Source organism: Arachis stenosperma, chromosome 9 (assembly GCF_014773155.1).
Source record: "Arachis stenosperma cultivar V10309 chromosome 9, arast.V10309.gnm1.PFL2, whole genome shotgun sequence".
Classification (NCBI taxonomy): domain Eukaryota; kingdom Viridiplantae; phylum Streptophyta; class Magnoliopsida; order Fabales; family Fabaceae; genus Arachis; species Arachis stenosperma.
The window spans coordinates 6434744-6447809 of NC_080385.1; the positions used below are offsets into that span (position 1 = coordinate 6434744).

At 30.9% G+C, this 13066-nt stretch overlaps 1 protein-coding gene across 1 annotated transcript; it reads right to left on the reverse strand.

Moving 5' to 3' along the window:
- Nucleotides 1–5831: 5831 nt before the first annotated feature.
- LOC130948466 (ABC transporter C family member 8-like) lies at nt 5832–12742 on the reverse strand. The gene is made up of 12 exons (XM_057877210.1): nt 12512–12742; nt 10272–12250; nt 9778–10098; nt 9601–9687; nt 8731–9351; nt 8361–8525; nt 7975–8269; nt 7635–7849; nt 7203–7508; nt 6840–6903; nt 6396–6635; nt 5832–6218 (listed from the first exon to the last, which is right to left on the reverse strand). Exons 1-12 carry the CDS (start codon nt 12534–12536, stop codon nt 6106–6108), a joined length of 4431 nt encoding a protein of 1476 aa, XP_057733193.1. The 5' UTR covers nt 12537–12742; the 3' UTR covers nt 5832–6105.
- Nucleotides 12743–13066: the final 324 nt, after the last annotated feature.

Here is a 13066-nt window from a genome sequence, read left to right on the forward strand (position 1 = left end):
AAAAAATACCATAAAATTCAATGATTGAGTATTATACCAGGATTTTTTCAATACACAAAAAAATTAACCCCGTGTCATCCCTCTCCTTAAATGATTAGTGAATAGAAACCAAATTGACTTTTTAGCATTTAAGAGTGTATTGAAGATTGAAGAATAAGCTCATCAAAGATTCGCATCAATCATGCATTTTACAACATCGAGGATATTGACCTCTAATAGATCATATTAGATTAAGCTCTGCCCAATCTACAATAAAATTTACTGGTCTAAATTTAGCTTGTACTTGTTATAGACTATTTTTTGTTGTAAAATATTAGAAGGTTTGATAATTTTAAAAAATAAAAAGTTATTAAATAAAACACAAACAAATGATATAAAAAAATTAAAAATAGAATAACTATTATTTCTACAAACAATTTTTGAAATATTAACAAATTTATTAATAAATGAATAAAATTAAAATTACATTTTAAAGTAGCTTCTAAAATTATACTCGAGTCTCAAAGTGATCCCTAAAGTTAATAATTACTCAAATTCGTTTCTGAAATTGTCCTTCAAAGTTCATAGTAGTTCCTAAAATAATTTCCGTCCATCCTTGCCATTAGAAAGAACTGAAATGACATCGTCTTGTATTTATTAAAAAAAAAAAAGAAAACCCGACCCTCCCCTTCCCCAACCTGAACCCCTTCCCTCCCCCTTTTTCTTTGCTGCTGCTTCTCGTCGATTTCTGTCACGGTGTCGCGCTGCGCCATACGTTCTCCCTTCCCCAACCTAGTCTCATACACTTTTGTCTCATCTCTATCTCTTTCTCTACCTCTCCCTCTTCTCTTGTCTCCTCTTAATTTTTTCTGCTTCCTTTATCCCAAAATTAATTTCTCCATTATCTCATTTTATTTTTTTCATACACAACCAACCATCAATTTTCACAGATGAATTAACTAAACATTCTTATTACTTATCAATTTTCAGTTAATAAAAGCTAAAAAGAAAGAAAAGTTGATGTGCTCCTAAAGAAGTGATCACAGAAATCGAACCTATGGTTTGCCATTGGAAGGTTGAGAATGGCAAACCCTGCTGCTACTCTTGTCACTGCTGCATCGGTTTAGTTCGAGAACAGCTGTGACAGCAGAACGACGACATAGTGGTACAGCTGGTGTAGAAGGAAAAGTAGAGAGGCGGCGGCAGTGACACGCTGACTTGTTGGAGTCGAGAGTCGCGAATTGCAATAGAAGACACCGGTCGATTCCGGCAGCTAAGATCGACGACGATAACGACTCTTGGTGCAGCTAAAAAACAGAAGGCACCAAGTGCAGCGTCATAATAATAACGAAAAACTAACAGAGTAGTAGAAGTTGAGAAAGGAGGAGGAGAAAGAGAAGGGGAAGTGCCTCAAATTGAAAAAGGAGAAGGGGAAGGGCAAGGAAAAAGGGAATTGGGGTTGGGTTGGGGAAGGGGAAGGGGAGCGTAGAAAGGAAAAGGGAAAGGAAACTGTGGAAGGGGAGGATTTTTTTTTAATAAATACAAAACGACATCGTTTCAATCCTTTCCAATAATGACAAGGAGATGAAAATTATTTTAAGGATTACTATATAATTTTGGAGACAAATTTGAATAATTATTAACTTCAAAAATTAGTTTGAGGCTCGAGTATAAATTTAAGGACTACTTTAAGTTTTAACTCATAAAATTATTTTCATACTTATACTGTAAAAGACAAAATTTAACATTTTTTATTTATAAAAATTTAAAATATTAATAAATTTATATATAAGTAAAATTAATATTTGAATATTTTTATTATATAAAAATTATTTTTTATGAATACAAAATTAGTTTTTGATCATTTATGATTAAATTTGTTAATATTTTACATTTTCATAGTAAAAAAATAATTTATTCTAAAAATTATTTAAAATAAATTTTATATATAATTAAAGAAAATATGTCGTCTGTTTTAAAATAACGGTCGCTTTTACATTTTAAGTTTATTAAAAGATTAAATATATAGAGAAAAAAAAACTACATATGCATGGAATGCCCAAGATTCTATGAATCTGTGCATAATCTTTTAAGTAAGATCTTAACAACGAATTCTATAAAAGAAAATAAAAAAAGATCTTAACAATGAATGTTAGCACGTGCAAGCTGCGTAGTTCCAATTTAGAATTAGGGTTTGGACTTTGCCCGTTTGCCGCCAGAAGAATAAATAAAACCATATTTTAATGCAATGCAGTGTTTATTATTATTGTCCATGAAGATACGATTAGAGTAATGTGATGAAGCTTTTAGCTCGTGTAGATATTTCCCAATAAATTTATATATCATATAAATTAATAAAAACTATATTTAGTTATGTTAAGACTATTTCATATATCTTTGTTTGACTTTCCCATGTCTAAATCACATATATCTTTATTTTTTGCATGATTAAGTCATTTCAGAGATATAAATATTAAAATTGATCTTTGATTATTATGATAGAAAAAAAAATTGTTCACAAAACTATTTTAAAAATTGAGTTTTTAATATATTTTTTATATATTTATTTTCGAGTAATGTTATACATACAAGTCTTTTTAGTTTACAAATCTTACAAGTTGGGACAAATTTAACAAAAACTACATTTACCCACTGGAACGTCATAAAACACACGTCACTCAACTATTTTCAAAGCACGCTCTCACTCACCATTATAAAAGACACTTTTTCTTCTTCACGTTTTTCTTTCTCCTTCTCCTCTTCCTTTTTCTTCTTCTCCTTTTTCTTTGCATTTCTCCTCCTTTTTTTTCGCGTATTTCATCTTCATCGTTGTTTTTTTATTACTGTTGTTGTTGCTGCATTTTTTTCTTTTCTCTTTCTATTGATTTTGCAATATTATGTATTTTTTTCTTCTTTGTTTGATTTTTTCTTCCAAGAAGAATTATAAGAAAACGAAATAAGAAAAATGAGGAAAAAGAACAGTAGAAGATGAAGAGGCAGGAGAAGATGAAGAGGAGGAAAAAAAAGAGTTTTAAATTATGCAAAACTTATCAGAATAAAAATACGCCTAAAAATTCTTAAAATACATCCAAATATTTTCGTATTACACCCAAATTTGTTGCAGAAAAATGTTTTCTCTAATGCTATATTTTTTCTTCTAAATTAAACCACACTTTAGCCTTGGATTCAAAACAATAATCAAGAGGAGGCACAGAGAAAGAAGAAGAAGAAAAAAAAGGCACCGAGAAAAATGTGAAAAACGCGTGAATATAAATTATTTATATGATTTGTATGGAAACACTTGTATGCGAAGAATAATCTATTTATTAAAATAACAATCTGAAAAATTTATTAATAATAATAATCTTAAATTATAAACAATTATTACTTTATTAGCATACAAAATAAAAATTTGTTGTAATAAATATTTTTAAAATTTAACAGTAAGTATCGAAACATAAAAGAAAAATTCTCTTTAAAAAACCCATGAAAAACATGGTAAAGAAGACTAACGTCCAAAATCAGAGTCTCACCAGTCCCCACAGCAGCCCGCACATGACTGCATTAATTAATTCTTCAAGTTATTAATAAGATGTAGCATAACGAAGACAAATAAACTATTGCATTATTTAATGCTTCAAACAACTCTTCAACTCAATTAATTGTTGAAGACTATGAACATGATACTGTCTACTGTGTGCGTGACACTGGTTTTATTATTAGGATTTTGTTTTCTTGTGTCGTCCTAAAAATACACGTGGAGATTATAAATTGAAAACTTTTTTATTAAAAAGACAAAAAAATTAAATTTTTAATGCATTTATTTTATATTTATTAAAAAATTAAAATTTTTTATTATTAATAATTTTATCATGTGTTTTTAGAATACATATTAGTTAAATTTTTATTATTATCAATAGAAATTTTTTATTTTTTAATTTTAGTAAATATAGAATTATTATATTAAAGTTGAACTTTTGTTTTTTGGTAATTTTTTAATAAACAATAATTTTCATGGAGGCTTAAAAAGTAAACAATAATTTTCCAATGCACTAATACATCAATTCAATACCACCCAGAATCTTTAAATTGCAGCGGATCTAAAGAATTTAGAGTAAGGTTCAGTTTACATTTTTATATTTTGTTTTTATTTTTAATATTTTTGTTTTTTTATTTTGTGAAAAAAAATAAAATTCTATTTTCTATTTTCACATTCCGTTTTCTCTTTTATTGTTACAAAATTTTAAAATAGAAGACGTTAAAATAAAAACAAAAAATAAAAGCACTTCCTTGTACTTTCTTTTAAAATTTTTTGTTTCCATTGCGATTTATTTGTTATGGAAAATATTAAATTTTTTCGGGCTAGTGCAATTTATATGCAGTTGTTTAAAGCAAAAACATGTTGCAATGTATTAGTACTAAAAGTAAGATACGTATCAATTGACAGAAAGGAGATACACATAAACCATTATAATTTGGATAATGTTATACAAACAATAACTAAAATTATTTTATTTAATTTAATATTTATAATTATACAATTGACCTCTCACTAATCCAAATGTCTTATTTTAAGTTTTTTCAGTGTGGGAATGAAAATAGATTAGATCAGATTAGGCCTTACCCAATCTGTAATAAAATTTAATGGTCTAAATTTAGCTTGTACTTGTTATAGACTATTTAAAATACTTAAATACTAAGTCTGGTTTATTGTAAAATATTAGAAGGTTTGATAATTTTAAAGAATAAAAAATTATTAAATAAAAATAAGCAAGTGATATAAAAATATTAAAAAAAGAATAAAATATTTTTATAAAAAAAAGTTTAGAATATTAACAAATTTATTAATAAATGAATGAAACTAACTTTGTATTTAACCTTTTGAAAGACAAAAAAAAATTGTCATTTCTCTATCTACGAAAATTTGAAATAATGACAAATTTATACATAAATAAAATTAATGTTTAAATACTTTTATTACATAAAAATTATTTTTTCATGAGTACAAAACTAATTTTCGATCATTTCTGATTAAATTTGTCAATATTTTATACTTTTATAATTAAAAATAGTAATTTATTCTAAAAAATATTTAAAATAAATTTTTATATAATTAAAAAAATACCATCCATTTTAAAATAACCCTCGCTTTTTACATTTTAAGTTCATTAAAAAATTAATATATAGTACGTGCATGGAATATTAACGCACATGCAATTAAGTTGCGCAGTTCCAATTTAAAATTAGAATTTAAACTTTGCCAGTTTGCAAGCAAGCTTTTAGCTGGCGTAGATATTTCCCAATAAATTTATATATCATATAAATTGTATTTGGTTATGTCAATATTATTTCATATATATGTTTGTTTGACTTTCTTTTGTCTAAATCACATATTATTTCTTTATTTTCTGCATGATTATAAGTCACTTCATGAGAGAGATAAATATTAAAATTGATCTTGATTAAATTTAAGATAGATTTACTTTTCAAACGTTATGTCTGATCTCTTAGGATTTATCTAGCTAGACAAAAAAAAAATGTTTACAAATTTGAAATAGAAAAGAAAACTTTACCTAAAACATAAGACTGTTGACTTTTGAATATATGAAATACAATAAACTTTTGAATAACTTACTTTAAAAAAAAAAGTCTAAAAAGTCAATAATTTTATTAAATTTTGACTAGCATGTAATCAATAAAAGAAAAGAGAGTAATTCTATATTATTGGATGAAATTTCATACTATTAAAATAAAAAATACTACAAATCATAAAAATTGTTGGCTCTAGTCCTCATTTTAGTTCTGATATATATATATATATAATTGTTGCAAAAACAAATTCAAGACGATCATAATAATATTTTAGTTCTGGTTTATTACCTTCGTCTCTCCCTTTTGAACATACATAAATTTATTCTTCTAACAAGTGTCTCATGTCTATTATTCAATCATATTTGATCAAATGTGTGATATATTATATTTTTTATTCCTCTTTTTCTGCTAAATAAAGTTTCTTAGATAACAACTCTAACTTTTTTCTTTTAAAAGAGGACTTGACCAAAAAGTGAAAAAATAATAACAAAAGTGCAAAAACTCCTCTTGGAATTATTCATGGTTGATGCCTTCTTAGATTTGAGAAGAACTCCTCTTGCAACTTGCCCAATATTCAGCTACAAGCTTAGAGAATGATGAGTTCGTCTCCATAAGCTTTGAAGGATCATCATATTCCAATAGTTTCCCTTAGATGAGTGAATAAAATGATATTTTAGTCATTTAAATTTATTATCTCAAAAAAATTAAAATACTTATTCATTTTGTTAAAAGTATATTTGGTGGAGTCACTTTTTAGTACATTTTTTCATCAATATATAATTAAATAAGAACAAATAGAAAAGAATCTATAACAGTTAACATACCATAAGATAGGACCATGACCATGTCACTGTCTATAACAGTTGGAACTCTGTGAGCCACAGTTATTACAGTGCATTCTGCAAATTCTTCTCTAATAATTCTTTGTAGAATGGCATCTGTAGCAGAATCAATGGATGCAGTTGCTTCATCAAGAACAAGAATTCTGTTCCTCTTAAGAAGTACTCTTCCAAGACAAAACAGTTGCCGCTGTCCCAAGCTCCAATTTCCACCTTCATCACTCACTGCAAAACTACTCACAATTAGATTTCAATAGATCTTTACAAGGAAGAACATATAGCATTAGCTACAAAGAATTATATTGACCCTTCTTAGTGATTCGACACTTAATCATAATATCGTTAGGAAAAAACTAATGGTAGGACAGAATTTCCTTAAAGTTGCTTCAATGTAAAGTTGTTGAGTTGAAGTTCTTGAAGATAACTCACCTGATGAGTCCAAGAGACTTGGTAGCTTGCTGATTGCCTCCTTAAGTTGACACTTCTCTAAAGCCTATATAAATATTAAATTTCTGATCAAAATGTTTACTTAATGAAAAGTAATTTCCTAGAATCCAACATTTTGGGAGGTAAATTGCAATGTACTTTCTTGAACTTCACTCAATTGCATGCAATTTATCTCCTAAACTTTTGTAAAGTGCAATTTGATTCCTTAAAGCAATTAAATTGTAATTTATCTTTGCATCATGTGTTTTATTAAAAAAATTAGCCCTTAATAGAAGGGTAGTTTTGAAAGAAATTTTAGAGAAAATGCTTTTCTAATTTTTGGAACTTTTGGAGATAGTTGTTCACCTTCCATATTTCATCATCTGAGTAAAGGCCTAAGGGGTCCAAGTTTGTTCTAATGCTACCCTTGAAAAGAGTTGCTTCTTGAGGGATAATGCTTAGCTTCATTCTCAAATCCTTCAACCCCAATGAGCATATGTCAATCCCATCAATAATAATGTTACCTCTTGAAGGCTCGACCAATCGAAACAGAGCACTTATAAGTGTTGTTTTTCCACTTCCTGTTCTTCCTACAACTCCCACTCTACTCCCTTCTTTGAATGTGCAAGTAATTCCTTTCAGGACTATTGGTGCATTCGGACGATATCTAATCTGAAATCAATGTCAAAAAACAAGCTATCAGAATTGAATTTTTTATATTAGTATCGGTGTAAATAAATTAGTGAATAAGTACATTTGATAAACATATGAATATGTTTTGAATTAGTTTTTTTTAACCTCTAAGGATTGAAGATCAATTCTACCCTTCCATGGCCATGAAGTTGGAGGCCTGTTATCCTCCACAATAGCAGGAGGCTCGGCTGGTATGTGAATGAATTGTTTGATTCTTTCAATAGAGATAACATAGTTTGATAAGTTGCAAAACCATCTTGTCCAAAATATTTGTGCTTGTGTCAATGTGAATGCATAAGAAAGTGAAAGTCCCACAAGCCCTGCACATACCATCCAACATTATCAATCCAGTATTAGCTTGTTAGTTACTCTCTTTGATCAACGAAAACTATTGAAATGATAAACCATGATAACTGTTTTATTTATTATGTAATATTAGTATTACCTGGGGACACATAATCCATAGGAACTAGAATAAGTAACAAGGCTGCAGTGAAGACTGTCAAGTTTTGAAGTGTTTCAATCCTTATAATTAACCATTCCATGGTCACATTAGAATGAAAGAAGAGTGATGCATCTGTGTCCACAAGCTTTAGGTAGTTCTTGATAAATCTATCCACCATGTTGAATGCTCTAACAGTAACCACTCCAAGTGATGTCTCAGCTGCAAAATTCATCACTGGTGCTTTGGTTGTTCCATTGATCCTTATTATTTCTCTTGCAGAGGCTTGATAATATCCCTTTTATATTAAAAAAATTAATTGAAGATAGTAATAATAAAATGAAATAACATGGAGTCCAATGCAAGTTGCACAGTAAAAGTGGACAAACCTGAACATATTTTGATGCTAGTGTAGCAGGAATTGCAACTATGAGAACTTGCCATGTGACTGAAGCCATTATACCAATGATCACCACAATTTCAATAGCTACAGATGCTACAAAAGTGATGGAATAAGGTATGTCAAAGTCCAGAATACTCAAATCTGATGAAGCCTGCAAGTAAGGAGGTTATATTTCATGAGTTAGAATATTGATTAATTAACTCCTAAAGAGTAAAGAATAACATTCATATTATATACTCCCTCCATCTAATAATAACTATTCAGATATGTTGATTTCTAGATGGACCAATTTTGCCAATCCGATAGTTATTTTTGAACGGATGGAGTAGTTTATTTCCAATATAAAAAAGCCTTACTCGGGTTAAAATCCTTCCTACAGGGGTTGAATCAAAGAACAACATAGGAGCACTGAAGATAGCCTTATTGAAACTAGAGAAGAAGGCTGATGAAGCTTTTAATCCAAGAAGTGCAGATACCAAAGACCTCAGATACACAAAAATAGCACTGCTAAATGAGACCAATGCATAAACTCCAATCAAAACAGCACTAGTCACTTTTGGCATCTCAATTGCTAGTGCAAGCCAAAAGGTTGATGCAGATTGCAAAGCAACAAAAGCAAATTGTCCTAATATCATCAAGCACAGCATAAGTTGCCCCTTGGAGAAGGAAATGTAATCCCAAAATGGTTTCCACCCAAGATCACCAATCTCTGTCTCTTCCTCTTGTGTGAGTTGTGAGCCAGTTTGACCCTTGAAAGAAATCTCACCCTCACTTTGAGTTTTAGAGATATTAGAACCTTGAGACTCTTCTGGAGGAGTCATAGCCTTATTATTTTCAGGTCCTCCTTGGTTTTGGTTGTTCCGATCAAACTCTGTTATTGCATCTTTGTGAGCAGTCACAAGTTGTTCGAATGCTGTCCCAGCTGTTAGGATATCATCATAACTACCTGACTGAGTAATTTTCCCTCCCTCCATCACCTGGAACATGTTTTGTGACATTTGACATGAATTAGTCTCTAATATGTAATGGAATATAACACCAAAATTGTGTCAAGTGGTCAAGAGAAAGCTAAAGAGTTTAACAAAAATGCTACATCTTGACCCAAAACATTAAAATGAATAGCCTATGCTTTGTTCCAAATTTATATTATTCACTTAAGTCAAACTTAACCAGTGTGAGATTAAATGATTCGCACTTGAAATCTCAACAAAATTGAGATACTTTACCAGGATTTTATCAACTTCTGAGAGAAACTCCACTTGATGAGTCACTAGAATGACTGTTTTTTCCCTAAGAGCTGTCATGACACATTCCTGTAATTTCATAAATGTAAAAAACATTAGTTTATTTCAAATATAAATAGTTTTGTTGTGATTGAGAATCCAAAGTGAAATCTTTCTTACATTGAATAAATGAGCAGCAGTGTGGGCATCAACTGCACTAAAAGGATCATCAAAGAGATAAATGTCAGCATCATTGTACACTGCTCTAGCTAGTTGAATCCTTTGCTTTTGTCCTCCACTCATGTTGATCCCTCTCTGACCGATTTCTGTCAGATCACCATGGCTGAAATCATTGATGTCCTTATCCAAGGCACAGGCCTTAATGGTATTCTGATATCTTTTCTTGTCCATTGGCTTGCCAAAGAGTATGTTATCTCTAACTGTCCCACTTTGGATCCAAGAAATTTGAGAAACATATGCTATGGTGCCATATACATTAACCTGTTTTGCATTATCATGAAATAACATTTAAGGATAAGAAAAATTGTGTAAGATACTAAAATGATAAGGTAAACAATCAAAATAGTCCAAAAATTTGTGGTTTACTCGAAGTTATAAATATGAATTTGGCATAATAATAAACGAACAAGAACTTGTGGTGTTCAATAACTCACATTTCCTGAAATCTTTGGAATCTCTCCAAGTATTGCATGCAAGAGAGATGATTTTCCACCTCCAACTGGCCCAACAACTGCTACTTTATGCCCCCATTTCACTTCCAAATTCACATCAGCTAAAGTTGGGGACACTGATCCCTGATCCCAAGTAAAGTTTCCACCTTCAATTTCTACAGCATTGTTGTCACCAACTGAACTTTGCTTAACACTCCTTACAATTTCATTACTGTCTAACTCTTCAGCAAGCAAAAAGGTATTGAGCCGATCAAAAGATACCACAACTTGGATAAGAACAGAGAGAGCCTCAGGGATCATCCTAACTGGTTCTGACATGATCCTCAATGTTGCAAGAACTGTGAAAATTGTCCCTGCATCCAATGGAGCACTATGGAACAGAACACATCCTAGGAAGACAACAGCAGAAACAATTGTAGGAGCCATCCAATAAAGAATTGAGCCATAACCCTTCATGATCTGTGTCTTAGACAACCATATAAATTCTTTCGCGCGAAGCGACTCAACCAAGCTCTTGAATTTTTCCTCCCATGATTGTAACTTGATGATCTTCATGCTGTTAAGTATCTCTGAAGTTGATCTTAAGCGCTCATCTTGTGCTAACATGAACTGAGACTGAGACTTTTGTATCACCTTTGCAAATGGCACATTGAGTAGTCCACAGATTATGAAAGGGATTAGGCCAGGCAGAGCACCGAGACCTACAACACCGAACAAGACTATAAGAGACATAATAAGCTGCAATACACAGGCCCATGTTACATGAAGCCACCAAGGAAACTCTCCCATTCTGTATGCATCCACCGCAATGTAATTAACAATTTCGCCGGCGGAGTGCCTCATTCGAGCAGGGCTAGAAAGCCTTAGCTGTTTCTGATACACTGCCACCATCAGAGCAGACCTCATCTTCATACCTGATCTCCTTGAATTAAAGAACCAATGTCTTTGAGACAATGTTTCAAACACCTTTGTGACAATCAAACACCCCAATATAGAAAGACCATCTTTGAGATTTTTCTCAGCGCTACTTCTATTTGAATAGTTCACAAAAGCATAGAGTATAAGTGGAGAAACCACAACACAAACAGTTCTAATCAATGCATAGACTGCAATCAAAAGATTCTCTTTTAAGTAAACTCTAGCTAGAGACCAAAGAACCAAGTTCTTGGTACTATTATTATTGTTCTTTCTCTTTTCCCTTAAAAGATTCTCCCATGCAAGAACAAACACTTGGTATGCAGAATCTGCTTCATCTTCAGGAACAACTGAAGGAATGTCTTCAAGTGATAGTGCCTTTGAGTAACCCAATTTGAGCAAAGGGTTAATCCAAGAGAAGATCAATTTACTCAAAATGGAAGCATTGCATAGTCCTGTTCGTGCATTTTCGCCGTCTTTTCGATCCAAAAGAGGCTCAGATAAATCTGCATCACCTTGGTTACCACCACTTTGTGTGACAAAGAAACCAAGATTTTGAAAAGCACATAATAGAAGTAACAAATTCACAAGCCAAAGCACCACATCAAGAACCTCAATTGCATGATCCTTGAAAAGAATTTCAATATCCAAAATTGACACCAAAATAGAAGAACATATCCACCAGAAAGTGCTGAGAGTCTTCACCCATTTTTGTCTCTGAAGAATCAAGGAAAATGATAAAGAGATCCAAACAATCCCTCTTAAAATGCAAGATAACAAGCTCATGTGATTCCATAGACCAATTGTGACAAAACCAATGCTGATAAGAGCACAACAAACTGATACAAATATGAAGAACTTGTTCTTTCTTCTGTGGCTAGTATTGCCATTTCTTGAAGAACTTCTTTTGATGAAACTAATAAGCAAAACGGTGTAGAACATAAACACAAAAAGTAGATTTGTGATTCCCACTATGCTTCTTTGAGTACATAATGAAGTGAAATCAAAGTTCTTTAGACAACTACTCCATGATGTGAAATCATCACCTGCATAAGTTATAGACAAAAAGAATCAAATTTTATGTAACATTAGCTTTGAAAAGTTGGAAAAAAAAGTTTGTAATAAAAAAAAAAAAAACTTTATGAAATTCAATGGTGCAGAAAAACATGAACTAGTTAAACAAAAATCATAGAAGAAACAGATTGCATGATGATGATTAATAATAAAAGATCACAAAACTGACGCAACTACCATACATATACTAAAACTAAAAAACAATAACAATATTCGAAGTTAGTGAATTATACCTATCGTGTTCCCATAGTAAGCCATTTTTGTTGTATATGGAGCTTTATTTGATTGGCTTTGTGGTTCTTATGCAGCAGTGAGAATGAAGGAACAAAGGTTTTGAGGGATGATTTATTGAATTATAACAACTTCCACTTCCTACATATATTTAATGTGCCTTTTTCAGCTCCGTACCTATGTTTAGCCATTGATGAGTTTGCATTGCTCAGCTCTTTCTTCTTTTTCTTTTTTATGAGTTTAATTAATATTTTGTGTATTTAAGGTTATACTATATAGACTAGTCTCCTGAACTAATTAACCAATGTAGTAAATGATCATTAAATCAATCATTTTTATATGATAAATAAATATAATAATTTGTATATATTGATATTTTAATTTAGGAAAAGTCTAGGGGGCAGCAATTTTATTGTATTTTGGCCAGCATGTAACCAGCAGAGAAAGGTGAACCATTGGATGAAATCTCACATCAATCTCATACCATCAAATCATCATTGATGGCTAGTTGATGGCTATCAATCACAAATGTTGCTGGCCCCTAGCATTGCTCTTTA